Below are 18,259 nucleotides of genomic sequence, written 5' to 3' on the forward strand. Positions count from 1 at the left end.
AATAAAAACTTAGGACTAAGCAAAATAGATCAGTTCAGCAGTGAAAAACCTTGAGTCTAATGAAGTAAGATAAACTTTTCTTTCAATGTTGTATTTCTAAGCAATCCACAAGTGCCCAAAAATGTATTTTCTCAAAGAATTCAGATAATTATATATACTTTTATTCAGCTTCATTGTTTTAGACAACCTTTAAGAAAACCTCCCATTTTATTTGTTTCAGTAAAGGGTAGATTAATGTTCTAAATTCAGTTTCTACAGTAGAACACCTTTGGTTTTTCTCTACAATGTTTTAGTAACTATTGTTTTATTTTTCCTCAAAAAAACTAAACAGTCTCATTTTGCTTGTGTTTCATGTGCATACAGACCTCTCAGACTCTTAGTAGTATGTAATTCTTTTGTGTTTCTAATTTATTTTTCTGGCTGTATTTCAAAATACTGTAATACAGTTCATTTTTTAAAAAAATTTGATAAATGAAACGTGGCATTTCTTCTGGTTTTTCTTGTCAGTAACTTTCATATTTGAATGTATTTCCTGATCAGCCCTGCATGTTCTGTTGTATTTAAGCAATCATCATTTTCTGAATTTGAATTTGTTGCTCGTTTTCTTCCTGGTGACAATCTTTCTTGCTGGATATTGTGTTGAGGAAGATTATTAATTCCTTTCCATATCTGAAATCTATGTTTTGTGAGAATGAGTTATTAAAAAACAGTATGGATTTTGTGTGTGTGTGTATTAGAAAGGTAATGTTTATGTATCATTCGGTATTATACCATATATGTGTAAATGTGTCATTACCTAAGGTGCTGCATTACTGTGAGAAAGTCCAAGTAGTGTTTCCTTGTCTTTGTTGTTCTTTTAATTTTTAATGCTGATTATTTTCCACAGGAGGAAAGTCCTGCTCTTTCCAGGTAAGTTCATTGTATGTTTTTAGGTATCTGGAATTAAGACATTCTACTAAAGAAAAATTCAGGACAAAATGCAACAGAATACTTGGAATTGATTAGATCATGTCTTCTGCTTCAGTTACTGTCCAAAGTTCTGTTCAGTTGAATTCTTAACTTATTCTAAGTATTGCTCAGCTGAATTTATAGAAGAAAAGAACCTGTCCTTATTTGCCATTCAGTGCCTGTTTTCATTCTAGAATGTCTGCTGCATGTTTGCATTCTAGAGTAGACATGGCACATTAACTTGTCTTCAACCTCCAGTCATCATTCTGATTGTAATTAGCCATATTCATTTCATTAGTGATTTATAGCTTGGTAAGAATTGCTTATATGCTAAGCATATGTTTATATTTGCTGCCATGAGTATAATTTTTTAGATTTTTTTAAAACTTTGTCCTTATTGTCAGTATATGAGCCCAAATAGAAAACATTTATTCAAACATTGTAAACTTTTTAAGGTAGTCTAAGGTGGTTTTTTAATATATTGATGTTGATATTTGTGTGTGATTACACTAAATACAAGTCTAATATATGGTGTCTCCAGGCAGTTTGGAAAAGTTTTTTTTTTTTTTTTGTATAACACTGCTGAACACTGGAATGCATCTTACATGACAGTCTTTTTAATCCATATTGAGATAAAAATCTGGGGTTTTTTTTCTATGTGTGTAGATAAGGTAATAAACTGGTTGAAATTAAGCACTGTCTTGATTAAGAATACGATTAAAAAACTGTTTGAGAGCTTTGTTAAAAGGAGAGGCTTGCCTTATGCTTATTTTTGCAGAAAGAAAAAAATGTTTTAGCTATTGTTTAATATTTCACAATATTATTTTAGCACAATTTTCTGTAAATTCTTGAAGGCTGTCATATTTGTTAATGGTATCCTTTAACATACATCTTACTGAATGTTGCCAGCAATTTAATTTGAGATATACCTCTTTTTGAGCACTGTGTCATGACTTCTTGTGAATCACACTCAAGAGCAGTGTTCTTGTGACACTCTGTGCTTGTCTGAAACTCCAGATGTACCCTGAACCAGGGGTGGTAGGGAGCACCTGGGTATTAATACAAAATGATAGTGTGGGGTGTGGTTGTAAAACACTGTAAGGAGCTATGAATAGCTATAATTTACCATATATCAAAGACCCAGAGTTCACAAGCAATTGCCATAGATGATGGATAATTTGTTTCTCTGTCCTTTCTGCAGATTCATATAATAAAACTAGGTCTTTTCAACAGCGGTTTTCAGGACACTTTATTTCTATCAGTTTCTTTTGTCAGTTTCACCCTTTCCTTAACTTTAACATGCAACATGATTTAAACTGAAAAATTTGTACCATTAAGTAACAAATTGACTTTTCATCATCTAGGGATGGTGTTCTTCAAGATTGGCGTAAAGGCACTCCCTGAGAAATGTTATCTGAAACTAGTGAAACCATCACCTGCCTGTGCCTTGGAATCCCTCTGGGGAGATAAGTACTCTGTCCTTTTTCCTCCCTTTTCCAAAATGATGGTAATGTCTTCTGTGGCTAGCAGGTAGTAGTTGCATTCACTTAGTATAGAGGGTTGAACACTGTGGGTGTTTAGATGTAACACACCATTCTTGTTTCTCTTCCTCAGGAGTTTGTGTTCAATATTGTTAAATATTAAGGTTAATGTTATGTTAATGTAGAAGTTAAATAATGTTAGAGCAGATTATGTTGGGATCTGTGTAGGTGAGTGGATTTTAATATTTGAAAACATAGCTGGCTGAAATTCATGACAGCAACAGCAAGTTTATTCTGCATTCTCATTTATTTGAATCATCTGCTTTGTCTACATGAGCAAACTTTATTTATTTTATAAATAGATTTATTTTGAGATAATGACATCAATAACAGGTGTTGGTCTAATTTGAAGGTGAGGAGAGAAAACCATCTGGTCAGCCTAGTTACCAAATGACTTTGCTGACATTGCAGCTGTGTTGACTTTATACGTGAGTCCCTTACATGTCACATACATGTCTGTGTGTGACTTTCCCACCAAAATGTAACAGCACTTGGAGGAACAGACTTGAAACTATGTCAGCGTTTTATGACCCCTCTCCTTTTCAAGTAGAAGTGGGACAGAATTGTCAGATCCTTCATGTGACACCCTAATACTTGTAACAAAAGACTGATAATAGCAAACATCCCAGGCCAGCTAGATGCACACTTTGTTTCATGAGCTGGACTCTGCGTGTCTTTGTCTCACCGTGACTAGATGCGTTGGTCTGAGTAGGGCTGTGCCTCAGCAAGTTCTGGATTTCTTAAAAGGTGCATTTTGATGAGATCAGAGGTATTGGATCTTAAGACCAAGGGTTTAACTTGAAGCCCGCACGACTTTAAGTGGTGAGTGATTGACACCCGTTTGGTGACACGGTGGGAGCTGCAGTGCCAGCTGTACCTCGGGGATGACTTCCACTTTTGTTGGGACAACAAGCTGTTCATGAGTAGCTCAGGTTTGGGGGGAAACGGGGATGTCACAGGGGCGGGGGAGATGGAGATAAGCAGCAAGAGGGCCGAAAGGTGGAGGACTAAGAACACAGAGAACAGACTGATCTGTAGATACAGCCATGGAGACTTGTGTCTCTATCGTGAATGTAATAGTAACATGGACAGTTGTGGCTCCTTAGTGGTGTCAGACATCAGCAGCAGATGAATTTATAAGCCCCAGAAAACCTAATAATTCCAGCAACATGTTTCTAAAAGATTTTCTCCGCTAATTAGCTCGCTGCCATGGGGAAGCTGATCCATGTTATCTTGTTATTTGCAGGCGCTGTCGTAAACCAGAACCTGGGATGACCTACCCGTTTGAAGGTGTTGGAGCTTTCATAATAAACTAAGTTTAAAACTCGATAGTAAGAAAGAAGAATATCTGTCTCCAAGCTGGATCTTTAAGGTGGATTATATCTGTGCTGGATATATTTGTGCTGGTGGACTCTGGCTCTAGAAATGTCAGGTATATCCCGTACGAACTGCCCTCCTTTGTTCCTTTTCCCGGGAGCCTCAGCAGCTCCGGGAGGGAGAACGCGGGGCCGAGTGTTTCGATTCGGATAGGAGGGACGGGTGATGCTTGAGGAGCCGGATGAGAAGCTGAGGCTGCCGCGGGGCCGCGTTCGGTGCTTTAGCCCGTGGCGCTGTCAGGCCGCCCGCCTGCCCGAAGGCGCCGCTCTCCCGGCGCAGCGCCGCACTTCCGGGAGGGCGGGGCCTCCCCCCACGTGACCGCGCCCGGCCAATGGCGCGATCGCGTGATGCGCGGCGCCGGCTGCGCGCGCGGTGGGGCTGCGCAAGATGGCGGCGGGCGCGTGAGGGGTGGCGGCGGCCGCGCCGGAGGGACGGAGGGAGCCGAGGCCCGCAGGGAGCCGGGAGGGGCCGCTGGTGCCGCCCCCGGGGTGCGATGGTAAAATGACCCAGGCGGGGAAGAAGAAGAAGCGCGCCGTGAACCGCAGCATCATGCTGGCCAAGAAGATCATCATTAAGGACGGCGGGACGGTGAGGCCTGGGATGTGGGGCTGCCCGGAGGACGGCTGGCGGCGGCGGGGTCCCGGGTTCTGTGGCTGTGCGGGGGCCGGCTCCGGAGGGGTAGGGTCCCGTCCGGCGGGGGTCGGTGGGCCCGTGGGCCTCGGGCGGCCGCGCCTGTGTCGGTCTCGGTGCCCTCACGACCGCCGCTGCCCTGGTGGCCGCGCTCGGCGGCCCGGGCCGGGGTCCGCGGGCGGCTGCCCGAGGAACACCTGTGAGCGGGTCAGGCTGCTTTGCTCCGCCCGTAGACGCAGTTTGTTCGTGGGTTTGGGGCCGCGGCAGCTAGTGCGGCCTCAGGCGCCGGGCCTGGGGCACGGCGGGTCGTTACGGCCGCCCCAGGTGAGCGGAGCGTGTCCGAGCCCGCCCTCGCCCAGCGCGGCTCCCGGGAGCGGCGGCTCCGTGCGGGCAGGGCCGCGGGGCTGCCGCCGGCACACGGACCGCTGGCCTCGCTGTCCCGTGGTCACACTGAGCGGGCCCGCCAGGGACAGGCGCCAGCAGCGCCTGAGCGGTTCCGCAGAGGGCGCCTGGAAGAAAGGCCTTGCGGTTCTTCCCCGTTTTGCTTCCTCGTAAATATATAAATTTGAAAAAGAAAGGAAGTTGTTGAGTGTTTCGGCTGCTGGAGCTTGGAGTTGGTTTGGGTGGGGTTTTTGCTTGGGTTTGTTGTTTGGTTGTTTTTTTTTTATATTGATGGGTGCCATTACTTCCAATGTTTCATTGCCCCTGGATTTTTTCCACTGTGTAACACTGTGTAACTTCGATGTGCCCTGTTCTAAATTTAGTGCCATTATTTCAAATAAAGAGACATCTTGACAGACTAAATTGCTGGTGGCCCTTCAGTTTGTCTTTTTGGAACAATAATGCAGAAGAGACAGGTGTCAGAGAGTCATTATACTTGTTCATTGAAGTGGCCAACTGGCTGGATTACTGACATGTTAGGAAGCAAAACGAAGTCTGGTAATGGTTGTTGGTGTTTTCCAGGGTCTGCTGGAAACCTGCTGTTTGTAAAGATAGAAATGTGTGAGATTACCTGGTACAAATGTTAAATACAAGTACTTTAGATGAGTAGTACAAGCAGAGTGTTGTTACTCAGGGGACGTTATTTCTCTCTGGACTATCATTGATTAAGATCCAGTGTGTTTCCAAGTGTCCCTAACATCTCCACTTTGACTTCCTTTTGCCAAGAGAGGAGAAAGTATGTTACAATTAACTGCATTCCGTGATACTTGTAGCACATCATTCAGTACCTACCACCAGTTTCAAAAGCTGAGTGCAAACTGCCGTGAGTTCTTAGTAATTTAATTTTTGGAAAACACGGAAAAATGACTCGTAAACATTAGATGAGGGTGTTGGAAATTTATTTGTTTAAAGTGCATATTTTTTAAGTTATGAAGTCCCATGTGAGAGTGTTCTTTATAGCAACAACAGAAACTTCATGCATGGATTTTTTTAATATTTGCTAAAATGTTGAGTTGGTTTTCAGTGCTCAGTGTCCTCAGCTGCATCATTCATCACCCAGGGTGGTGTGTGACGTTGTGGGAAACAGGTACCTGCAAAGGGTCCCCATCTCTTCAATGTCTCCCAGTGGCAAACCAGTAATTAATCAAGCATCTTCATGTTCACTTTCCAGCCTGATTGGTTTATTTTGGAACTGTTTGACCTTAGTGAAAATTGTGTGAAGCAGTATGAATATACAGATGGTTAATGAGGTAGTGTTGCAGGCAGAAAGAGTGTCTCATTGGAAACCAAAAAAAGCCACCAAACAAGCAAAAAGGAAACCCCACCTATTGTTTCTGCAGAGCCTCTCCTCCCACTGCGTTTTCTGCTGGGCCCCCTTGGCAAGGCAGTGGGTGGTGCAGGAGCTGGGGTTGGTGCATGAGGGGTGGTATTTTTGTGTTTTTCTATTTGCAGCTTTAGTAGCTCTGTCACAGAAGGAATGTGTGATGGTGTGTTGTACTCAAGTGTGTCTTGTCAGATTGCACCAAAGGAGAGGCAGTAACACCAGTGATGTGGTTTCATCGAGTCACACATGGTTTGGGTTGGAAGAGACCTTAAACATCATCTCTGTCCAGCCCCCTGCCATGGGCGGGGACACCTTCCATAGAGCAGGTGCTCAAACTCCCATCTGGCCTGTCACTGAACACTTCCAGGGCTGAGGCAACCACAGCGTCTGTTTCAACATTATTTTTCTCCAACAATTTTAATTTTTCTATCCTTCATGTATTCATCCTATGTACAGTGATGCATTTTTGAAGCAGTCATGAGATGAATTAGAGATTAGGACTTCATTTGGTGCTTTTTTTCTTTCCAGCAGGGGAGCAACAGCTGTGTCTTACACACGATGCCTTTGTTGCTTTGGTAGTTATTCTGTTGTTGTCAGATGTGTGTTCTTGGGCTTGCCTGGCATGTACACTTTTTATTGCTGGTGTGACCGAGAGTACGAAGTGTTTGATTAAAGGCACCTCTCTAAGCAGAGGAAAAGGCATTCTTGGAGCACTGTTGGTGCCACAGGTTTAGCTAGGCACAAACACACTCTGCTCTGGCTGCTGGTAGCAGAGCAGGTTTGTTGTTCTGATTGGAACGTCTCAGTTCCAGCTTGTTCACACAAGGGCTCTGTACCTGTTCTCTCCAGGTCAGTTGCACTCAGGCCATAGCATTACTCGGTGTTGGCCCGTTATAAGGCACGGGGCAGGTTTGTAGGTTATGGCAGGGCTGCACACCCAGTACCTGCAGAGCTCCTGTGGGCTCGGGGAGTGTGTCAGCCTGGGGCTGAGACCTTGTGGTCTCCTTGTCATGTGTCCTAATACACTGCAGTGTAACTGCTTATCCTTCCCCTGCCCTTTCACCTCAGAAGCATCCTTGCTACTTGATAGTTGCCACCACCTTTAAAAATGGCTATAGAGGTGATGATCTAAATGTGACTAAATACCTTCTTTTTTTCTTTATAGAGTAGAATAAATAACAGCACCTGTGATAAGTGAGCACTAGCAACAAGAAAGCAGGGAAGTTGCACTGTAGTGATCTAAATGTCACTTCTAGTTTCTGTCAGTGTGTTGGGAAGCTCTGTGGGTGCTGCTGACAGCTGGGTGACCTGGCAGAGGGCAGCAGTGACCCACCCAGGGCCTCTGAAGTCAGTTCCCTTGTGCAGATCAGCCCCTGCTCTGTTCTGCTGTTTCACTTTCTGCCGGCAGCCCCGGAGCTGGCTGAGGGCAGCAGGGGCACAGAGGGCCTTTGAGCTCACTCCTGGTTGCTGTGGATTCAGGTGCTCCTGACCCCTGTGCTGGGAGGGGTGGGATGGTTTGTGACACCTCCCTCAGTCTGTCAGGCCTCAGGGGTTCACAAGCCAGCAATGTGACAGCAGTGTGGGGGATATCAGAATGAACTGATTTTATGAGACTGAGTCAAACAGCTAACACTGATACTTGCAGTTTGTGCAGAGCTGGATAATTTTTTAACCCAAACCTAAAATAAGGATTGTGGGTGGAAAGTGAAAGGAATTGTGGGAAGAGAGGATAATTATAGCCACCCTCTGTACCTACAAAAACTGGTAATTTACATCCTTGGGAGAGTAGGCAGAAAAAATATAGGACTATCAGTATGGTATGTCTGTATTTACTGAAGAGGGCTTGGGAAAGAAAAATAGTACGATGCTGAGGTACTTTTGTAATTCACCTTTTACAGACTGATATGGTTACTTTTGAAAATTATGATCTTTTCTAGCACTAGGAGTGATTAGGCAGTGAGGTTTTCTGTATTTATTTCTTACATTTGTTCAGTAAGTTTTTGGTGTTTTTTTGTATGTTGGAAATAGTGGAATCTGGAAAGAAAAACTAGGTATGGCTTGTAAAAATATCCTCATAAAAGAAATACTCCAATATTACCTAACTTCAGCTTATAATTGTGTAGTACCTGAGGCTGGAAGGCACCTCCAACATCACTAATCCAACTACCCCCGTGTCTTACCCCAGACAGGGTCAGCTGGAGCAGTTTGCTCAGGGCTGTGTCTAGTGGGGTTTGGAGGATGGCAGCTCCACACTTCACTGAGCAGCCTTTTTCAAGAAGGATTGCCTCTTTAAGGTGCAAGTATAATTTCCTGTATTTCATTATGTGCCTCCAGTCCTGTCACTGACACCTCTGAGAAGAGTCTGGCTCTTGCATTTACTCTTCCATTAGCTACTTATATTGATAAAATCCCAGTGAGCCTTCTTGGGAAGCAGCTGAGGTCCTTGGCCTGTGTGTGTGCTCAGTGGAAATGCCAGGTCTGACCACATCAGGGCCACTCTGTAACTCACCTTTGCACAGAACTGGTAGCATTTCTAAGCTGAAAAAATGCATATGCGATTTCTGAGAAGTTATTCATACTGCTTTCATTTGAGAATAATTAGTGAACCCTATCCTTAATTTGTAAATGTTGGACTGTGGCATGTTGTTTGACAGCATTTACAGAGTCTACAAGATGAGCAGGTTTTCCCACCCAGCTCTTTGTTCTCTTCAAAAGTTACTTCTGATTCTACCAAATTACTGAAGAATTTCAAGTTCCTTTTGTCAAATCTTTTATCTCCATCTCTTTCTGCATTTGAAGCACACTGTAACTGACAGGCCTGCACTCAGTATTTGGGAAGTGATCAGTGCTGTTCTTGAGATTTGCTTCTGGTGTTCATGATTTTAGTTTCTTTCCTGGTTTAGAGATATGTTTTGTATGGAGCACTGGTGCCTTTTAGTAACAGAAGAGCTGTTTGATGGACCAGGTAGTGAGACTTGGGGATAGCCAAGTGTGAGCACTGCTGTGTTTTCAAACTATGGAAACTTGGTTCCATGTGGCTTCATGTAGAGTTAAACACTTTTCTCAAGGAAAGCAAACTAGTTGTCTGAAGAAGAGTCTGTTTTCCCTGTAGCATCCTTGTTTCCCAGATTGGCAGTGTAAGTGGTTTATTTTTTGAGATGGCAGTGAAGGATTCTGCAGAGTTAGAGTAGGACACTTCAGGACATTGGCATCAAAGAGTTAAAAGAAGGAGTTTCATTCCATACCAGTTTGTTGGGTAACTGTTCCCAAGTTTTGAGTCCTGTTTCATTATTAATCATTCTCTTAATAGTGTTCAGATGCATTTCCCATGACTGATAGAAAACCAGATGTTTTAATCACCTGTCTTGTCTTTTCTCCTGTTTTAGCCTCAAGGAATAGGTTCACCCAGTGTCTACCATGCTGTCATCGTGATCTTCTTGGAGTTTTTTGCTTGGGGACTCCTGACAGCTCCAACTCTAGTGGTAGGTGATCCTTGGGACAATTACTGCAAAGGCACTGAGCACCTTCTGAATTACATGAAATGAAAATTACATATCAGTGAACTGCACTGCTGTCCAAGTGAAAAGTTATTGTATTTTTAGATGGTATCTATTTAATTTATTAAATATTTAAAATATTTAATATTTAAATAAATTAATAAATATTTAAATAAATTATTAAAATTTATTAATTTATTTCATTTTAGCAGTGTAATGGTATAGCACAGCTGTTAACATGCAAGTCTGCTAACACTCAAACTTACATATAAATAGTTTCTGATTGAAACCAGTGAGGTAGTAATAGAACTATCTTTCCTTTCAAGATGCCAAAAAACACTGGCAAACTACAAATGTAAGGGCAAAAATACAAATGAAAAATGTGGTAACATTATGCAAGGGTGTGTGTAGGTAGGGAGGTCTTTGCTGACCTGGCTGTGTGTTAAGCAGAAGCTTCAGAGCACAGACCCTGTTACAGCAGTCAAAGCATCCCTGTGATTAGTGAAACAGTCATACCAATGTGTTTGTACCAAGGTACTTCCTCATGTAGTTGGTTGCTTTTAGTTTGGATTTAATTTGTGAGTGATACATGATGACAAATGAAGAGGAGTGAAGGCTTACAAATCTCCCCAGCCAACTCAATTTTAAAGCATCTTTGTGCTGCTCTGAAAGCTGATGTTACCCATCAGCACTCTCTTGGGTACAAACTGCACATTGTCACTGAATGGAATCCCTCTCATATAAACACAAATCAGACTGAGACAGCTGCATTTCTGGATTCTGCTCTCCAAACTGAGAGCCACTTCAGGATGGTGATGTGTCTCCTCTCTCTCCCCGTTGCCAACAGATGACACAGTAACATTTGGAGAATCTGCTCAGAGATCGTTTTCTAGGTTCTCTGTGGTTTATTTATATTTCAGACACTGAAATCTCAAAATGCCTTCCATGCAAATTAAAGCTTAGTCACATTATTTGTGGTTTGCCCTTTTTTCTTCTATTTTTATCTCAATATTCTATGAAAATAAAAAAAACCCTGCTGTACATCATAAAGTTGAATGTATCATGAGTGATATTTGTATCATATTGTTCATATTGTGTAAATGACTGTACTCATATTTCCTCTCCAGGTTTTGCATGAAACCTTCCCAAAACATACATTTCTAATGAATGGTCTAATTCAAGGAGTAAAGGTAAGTTGACAGAAGTTAATCAGAAGTGAAATTTGAAATGAATGGTGGGAGGAATATAGAAATAACTGCCAACTGAAACAATCAAGAGGTTTTTCAATATGGCTTTCACAGTATGAATAAAATGGGAGTAAATTACTGCTGAAAGTGCAGATGTGCATCTTTTTGCCTTTAGTAAGATATTGCTTGGTCTGTATCTACTGTTTGGGTTCAGCAAATAAAAATGTAGTTGCTTAATTCCAAATTATGTGTAAGGTGCTAAAAGTGGATAATTTTTCACTTGCAGTTTGTTGTTCCAGTACACTATAAAACACAGTTCATGAAACTGCTTGTATGAGTGGATCATCTGCATTTTGGATTTCGTGTAGCTCTGAGATAACAGATCTCAAGTTTTATGTAGCCAGACATTGGATAGAAGACCAGTGATGCTTGGCCACACTGCCTTTGTTGTATTGCACTGTAGCTGTTGGCTTGGATGAGACCAGAGCCCAGGCTGCTCTCAGACTGTGGCGTGGTCATCTGCCATGAGTGTGACCTATTAGTTCTAACTGCCAATGTTTTGTGTCACTTAGGGCTTATTGTCATTCCTCAGTGCCCCGCTCATAGGTGCCCTGTCTGATGTGTGGGGACGAAAGTCCTTCTTGCTGCTAACAGTATTTTTCACCTGTGCACCAATACCACTAATGAAGATCAGCCCATGGTTAGTAAATTGTTTCATGCCAGATTGGCTGTTGTTTTCCAAGGTTGTTATCTAATGCTCATGTGCTTTGTTGATAAAATTGTAGCATTGTTGATAAAATGCTGTTCGTTCTTCATGGAGGGTTGAGGCATTTTTATTATTTCTGTGCAAAGCGGGGGAACAGTCAACCTGAAGCAGCTGCTGTGAGGCCAAAGGCCTTGTTCAGAATTTCAGCAGCTGCTGATTTTGATCTGTGTTCTGTGAGCCCTATGTCCAGCACATCTGCCAAAGCTGAAGAAAGCTGTCCAGAGAACTGTGCAGGCCTGGATTGTGGCCACAGTTCTCACTCAGACACCAGCCAGCAACGCTGAAATCAAGGCCTTACCTAATGCAGGTGCATGCGGTAACCATTTGTAAGCTACAGTGTTGCAGCCCTCTTAAACTTTCATTTCTCAAATTCACAAATGGACCGGCTTTCATGCTGTTTGTACACCTTACTGACCATGAGCTGGCTGGAACAGCGTCCAGCTGGGGCAGGAGTCAGAGCCCTGGGCTTGCTCCTCAGCCCTGCTGTTCTGAGGGTGGAGCAGCAGTGGCACAGTGCACTCACACAGGCTGCCTGCTGAGCCACCTGCTCAGGCAGCTCCCTCAGCCTTTCCTGTTTCCTCTCTGGTCACACGGGCTGCTCAGCCCTGCTTAGAAGGAGCTTGTTTCTTAAGTGTTCATTAAGGTTTCAAATGCTAATGCTAGTATCTTTAACATAAAGATACAGCTAATGTGGATCCTTTCAATGACCAGGTTATCAAAGTACTGAGGTTCCTAATTTGTTTTGGGTCATAGACCAGTGAAGTTTATTAGCTGAGCACCTCGTTCTGAGTAGTCCTTAATCACGGCAGCTTTTTGTAGATGTTTACAAAATCATGCTGCTTGTACTTGGTGCACAATAGGAGTTACACAATTCTATCAAGACACAGTCACATGGGCTTTATTCAAGATTATCTCAAATTGTCAGGATAAGTTTGACAAGGTGATTTACTGTTTGACTGCACTTGGATTGAATAGACTTTGTTTCTGTTCAGCTGTTCTAATTTTTTTATCATGTTCTTAGGTGGTACTTCGCTGTAATCTCCGTGTCTGGAGTTTTTGCAGTGACATTTTCTGTAGTTTTTGCATATGTAGCAGACATAACCCAAGAACATGAGAGGAGCATGGCCTATGGTTTGGTATGTATTATTTGAGCTCTTTTCCTGTGATATTCAGTACTAAGCTCTACAGTTTGTAATGCTTTTCAAAGCTGTGCTTTTGTTTCTTCTGTGGCAAGTTGGTTCTAATTTGGAGTCAGGTTTTTCTATTTAATTGTTCCTGTCATCCAGTCTTGTATCTCTTGAATATTCTGCTTCTAAATGAAACAAAACCATGATCATGTTAAAAGCTGTAGTGCCTGTCTGTTTTAAATGCTGTTACCAGTCCTAAGGGTGTAATCTGACTGAGCTCTAGTTATTCCTGCATTGTTGCCCACACTGGTACTACTGTGTCATCTTCTCAGAAATCTCACCTTTTGTCCTGGAACTGCCATTGTGTGATACTTGACTGCCTCTGCCTGTGTCCAGTCACCGAGCTGAGCTGCAGTTCAGAACAAACATAGCTGAGATAATGTCTGTTTGATGTTCTTACAACTCACTCTGTTTCTCTGTTATCTCCTGATAACCTGCCAGGTCCCAGGAGCCTTGACAGAATCCATTACCATTCAGCAGGAAGAGCTGAAAACAATGGATAATAGAACTAAATCGTTTCTTTGTGCCTGTACACATCAGGGATTGAGATATGCTGAGAAAGTTCTTTCAGTTTTTAAGTTAGTATCTTTCACAAGGCCAGCTGATTAACTGACAACTACTGAGTTGGATTGACCAGCATATTACATTTAATATACCTTTTATACATGTGATTTATTTTTTAACAGACATTGCCTGTTTCTCTAGTATGAAGATTAAATACAGCTCATTGCTTCCCAGAGGTATCAGAAGAATCTATGATTAATTAAACCTAATTATGTCAGTACATGTAAGACTGCTTGCTATGAGCCCTCACAATGCTGTCCAGTTATCAGAAAAAAAATCTGGAAAATTTGTGATTGTCTAAAATACACAGCTGTTACCATGTAGGCACAGAAAAAGGTTACTTTTAATCACTATGTGATTATAATGGTTAGGCTTCGGAAAAGGAGGAAATGTGGTAATAACACTGCTGACTTGTCTCACTGGAAATCTTACCAGCTGTTATTTATTTCAGGTTTCTGCAACCTTTGCAGCAAGTTTAGTGACCAGCCCTGCAATCGGTGCCTACCTCGGCCGAGCGTACGGCGACAGCCTGGTGGTGGTGCTGGCTACAGCAATAGCCTTGCTGGACATCTGCTTTATCCTTGTGGCTGTGCCCGAGTCGCTGCCAGAGAAGATGAGGCCGGCGTCCTGGGGAGCACCCATCTCGTGGGAACAGGCTGACCCCTTTGCAGTAAGCCACTTAACTAGGGAATATTCGGTTATTTGTGGATATTGAGCTTTGGATACAGGGAAGAGATGGAATTTACAGTAGTTCAGGCTTGAAAAACAAAGACTTCAATTTCTTCAAGCTTGACCTTGCTTCACTGGTAATACTTTTGCCAGCAATCTTGCTGAATATGCAGAGAATCCTTTGGTGGTGCCATGTAACAACTTCATTAATCATCAGGCTTTTCAGAGCCCAGCTAGGGGTGCTTTTTGGAAACAAAGGTGGAATGTTTTGTAATTCTTTTTTCTTGCCATAGTCCCTGAAGAAAGTCGGCCAGGACTCCATTGTGCTGCTAATCTGCATAACAGTCTTTCTTTCCTACCTCCCAGAGGCAGGCCAATATTCCAGCTTCTTCCTATACCTCAGACAGGTAATGGAACATTTTGGTATGAATTTGAACAAAAGTAAATTTACAGGATTTAAGAAAGTTTTCAGCACTACTGAACTAATATGGAAAATACAGATAACTCATGTAATTTAGAAGCTCCCAGCAATCTATTTAAGTCCACTTGTTTTGATTTTCTCTTTTAGACAGGCAAAAAGAGAGGGGAATGATGAATGAGTTATAAAACAATTTCTTGTATTTTTTAATTATTTGCTTTATTCTTGGACTACGAGGTTCAATATGTTAAACTGGTCTTACTTTTTTGAGGGAACAATTTAATTGTTTTTTTATTTATGTCCCCTTATTTTTATTTACTTGTTGGATGTAATGGGATTAAATGAGGAGCTGAATACTGGTCTTCTGCATTATGTGTTCCCTTAGTGGAGTTTGTGATATCATGACCACATGGTTTATGGTTAATAATCAAATTATCTTTTTTTTAATATAGATAATGGGATTTTCATCTGAAAGTGTTGCAGCATTTATAGCAGTTCTTGGAATTCTTTCCATTATTGCACAGGTGAGTTACTGCTCTGTGTGTCATTGATTTGGGAAGCATATTACTTGCTAAATGACCGTGGGGTTTTTTCAGGAGAGGCAAATACTGCTTTTGGAGAACACTACTTTGAAATAATTCTTCTGCATGTATTTGACATTGAGAATAAAATGTTGTTTTTCTGACGTTTTACTTTTGCTTTCTCTGTTAGACAGTAGTGTTGAGTTTACTGATGAGGTCCATTGGAAATAAGAACACCATCCTGCTGGGCCTGGGGTTCCAAATACTGCAGCTGGCCTGGTATGGCTTTGGGTCAGAGCCATGGTATGCACATTTCACTTTGGGCTGCACTTTATCCCTTCTGCGAAGGCCAGTGCAGCGTCCCTGCAGTCGCAGGGCAGAGCTGCAGCCCAGAGCAGTCACCGACTGCAGTGTGTGTTTTGCAGGATGATGTGGGCAGCCGGTGCTGTGGCCGCCATGTCCAGCATCACTTTCCCAGCTGTCAGCGCCCTGGTCTCACGAACTGCTGATGCTGACCAGCAGGGTAGGTTTGCTCCTGGTTCTCTTGAGTTCTAGCTGAGCAATACTGTGCAGACAGACATGCTGGGTCTGGGCTTAGTGCAGGACAGCCCAGATACCTGAGGGTACCACATTAAATCCAGGTTGCGTGGAAGTTGCACTGTGTACCATGTACTTCTGTGCAGAGAGAAAACTCAACAAGGCCCTACAGTAACAGAACATTCAGCAAACTCAGTGTGCTGTTCCTCACTGTTGCATGCTGTGCTCTCTCCTCTGTGGGACAGTGACAGCAGGGATAGTGTCCATATCCTCTGAACCAGCTCGACATGGCAGGCACTGCCTCTGCTAAAGGCAGATGGAAGAACCACTCGAATATATGATAATGACAGGCTCATTGTCCCCCTTGTTTACTGTGCCCCATAGTGCAACATCATTTAGAGCTCTCCTGCTTCCATCAGTTTGAAGTCAATAAAGTCATTAGAAATAGTTAATTATATAAGTATAGATAGGTAAGAACATGTATTTTACTTTTTCCAGGTGTTGTTCAGGGCATGATTACAGGAATTCGAGGACTCTGTAATGGGTTGGGACCGGCGCTTTATGGTTTTATATTCTATATATTCCACGTTGAATTGAATGAACTGCCCATGCCTGAGTCCTCGTCAGGAGGCAGTGTGGCTGCACAGTACCATTTACAACAGGTATGTTTCTTTTGCACCTACTGCTTCCCAAAGAAGTTAGGAAGGGCTCCTTTGCTCATCAGTTCTCCAGTTTGATGCTGTGATACATTTTGTTACACTGACTGGAAATGCAGGGTGTAGAAAGAAGTTTCTAAGTCCTTCTAGGGGAGGGTTGTTTAACTGATCTGTTTAATTACATGCCCTAGTTTAGTTTAATTTTCAGATAGCTACAGCTGACAGTCATAGACAACTTTGACCCTTGTGAGACGAGTACCTTGAGGGAAGGATGGACAGGTAGCAGTGGTGAATGTTTTTGTTTTGTTGTCCTTTTACCAAGCTCTAAGTTTTTGGGGAAACTCAGGAGAAAGAACTTGCACTAGAAAAGGAAGTTGGCAAGCATTAATAAGAATCATGTGCTTAGGATGTAATGATCTTTCATATTCCTTCTCAAAGCCTGCACTGTATTCACTACTGTGTCAGGCAGCAGCTCTTCCAAGTGGGTAACTGGCAGTTGTAGGCTGTTAATGTGTGTCAAAAACGTCATAAACACTTTGTTGTTGTTTTCAGAATTCCATAATTCCTGGGCCCCCATTCTTATTTGGAGCATGCTCTGTGCTGTTGGCACTGCTTGTTGCCTTGTTTATTCCGGAACACACAAACCTAACAGTAAGATCCAGCAACTGGAAGAAACACTGTGGCAGCCACGGCCATCCCCACAGCCCACAGGCTCCTGGTGAAGCTAAAGAACCATTACTGCAAGATACAAACGTATGACAAAAATCCAGGATGTCTGTTTGGACTCTTCTTTCATCAGCAGTTTGGGATACACATTCCAACTCCATCAAAATGTAATTTCTTAAGGTAATCTTAAGAAGTATCTTTCTGCATGAAATCTGTAGGAATTGAAACAGGAACTTTCTCCAAAGATGTTGCCATTGAACTATAAAAACTTACTTGCTTTTATAAACAAACTGTTACATACTTGTTTCTTGCCATGAAATACTGTTACTGCTAAACTTTACATTCTAGTTCGGAGACAAACAATAGAGTCAAGGCATGAGCATGTGTCCTTCTGTTTCCTTACGGTGGTGAGCTTTAATTCTAGTCATGCTATGTCTCAATGAGACAGACTGGCATCCATGTGGACCCATTCATTTTAATGTTGTAAAATCTTGGGTCAGATGATTCAAAGCCTTAATGTAAATGTACTTCAGTAGGGAGGTGAATCAGTATAATTTCTTTTAAAAGTCACATGGCAGGTTTTTTTTAAGTTTGTACTAATATAAAAATCACATGAGCACGCTTGCTTAACAGTAAAAGTTATTTTTATGTAAGTGCATTTACTCTTTCTATTTTTGAAGAAACGGTCGTATCAAACACTTGTGGAAATACGAAGTGGGTGTTTTGGGCCTACAGATTTTAATAATGGCTCTAAACCTCTGCTTTCCTCTGTACCGTTTATTAAACCACTCTATTTCTGATCTTTGCTTAATCATAAAGGACCTCAAAACTTGAATACACAGACTGAACTCTATAAGCTGATAGCCTTGAATCTGTCCATGTGCTATATAGTGGCCTTTGAGGACTGTCACAAGAACCCTTTTGCATTACAGAGCTTAAAGTTTTAGTCCTAAATTTTCAGGACCCTTAGTACAGAAGAGAGCTTTATACAATTACTGATGTGAATTTCTCTAAAAGTGTATATTTTTGTGTCCAGTTGTATTATTTAAGTGTTCCTTTGTATAAATTTGTGTAAAAAGTATTGTATAGGTTTAAAATGTTTTCATCTTGTGGTTATTGCTTAATGCTTTTTTACCTTTGAACATTCACCATGGTTGACCAAGCGCAGGAAAAAAATGTAAATATACTGTTAATAAAGTTGAATATTTTAATGAATTTTTAAATAAGTGTGAATGTCACTTCAAACCTTTGGTGAAGTTCAGTAGTTGCATTAGTGTTATACTTCAGCAGGTGGAAAAAGTCGGCTGGAGCAGTGGTGGTCCAGCATGAA

The 18,259-nt window shown here is 42.1% G+C and overlaps 1 protein-coding gene across 1 annotated transcript; it reads left to right on the forward strand.

Annotated features, from left to right (window-relative positions):
• The first annotated feature begins 4,243 nt into the window (after positions 1 to 4,243).
• MFSD14A (major facilitator superfamily domain containing 14A) lies at positions 4,244 to 18,144 on the forward strand. Its single transcript, XM_066325268.1, has 12 exons — positions 4,244 to 4,454; positions 9,648 to 9,743; positions 10,886 to 10,948; positions 11,518 to 11,645; positions 12,733 to 12,847; positions 13,914 to 14,132; positions 14,425 to 14,538; positions 15,002 to 15,073; positions 15,261 to 15,373; positions 15,496 to 15,593; positions 16,106 to 16,269; positions 16,816 to 18,144. Exons 1-12 carry the CDS (start codon positions 4,368 to 4,370, stop codon positions 17,020 to 17,022), a joined length of 1,476 nt encoding a protein of 491 aa, XP_066181365.1. The 5' UTR covers positions 4,244 to 4,367; the 3' UTR covers positions 17,023 to 18,144.
• Positions 18,145 to 18,259: the final 115 nt, after the last annotated feature.

This window comes from Sylvia atricapilla, chromosome 9 (assembly GCF_009819655.1).
Source record: "Sylvia atricapilla isolate bSylAtr1 chromosome 9, bSylAtr1.pri, whole genome shotgun sequence".
In the NCBI taxonomy this organism is placed as follows: Eukaryota; Metazoa; Chordata; class Aves; order Passeriformes; family Sylviidae; genus Sylvia; species Sylvia atricapilla.

Coding starts and splice junctions, on each gene's coding strand:
- MFSD14A (XM_066325268.1), top strand. CDS start 4,368: ATGACCCAGGCGGGGAAGAAGAAGAAGCGCGCCGTGAACCGCAGCATC. Junction 15,374..15,495: donor GGCTTTGGGTCAGAGCCATG/GTATGCACATTT, acceptor TGTGTTTTGCAG/GATGATGTGGGCAGCCGGTG. Junction 16,270..16,815: donor CACAGTACCATTTACAACAG/GTATGTTTCTTT, acceptor TGTTGTTTTCAG/AATTCCATAATTCCTGGGCC.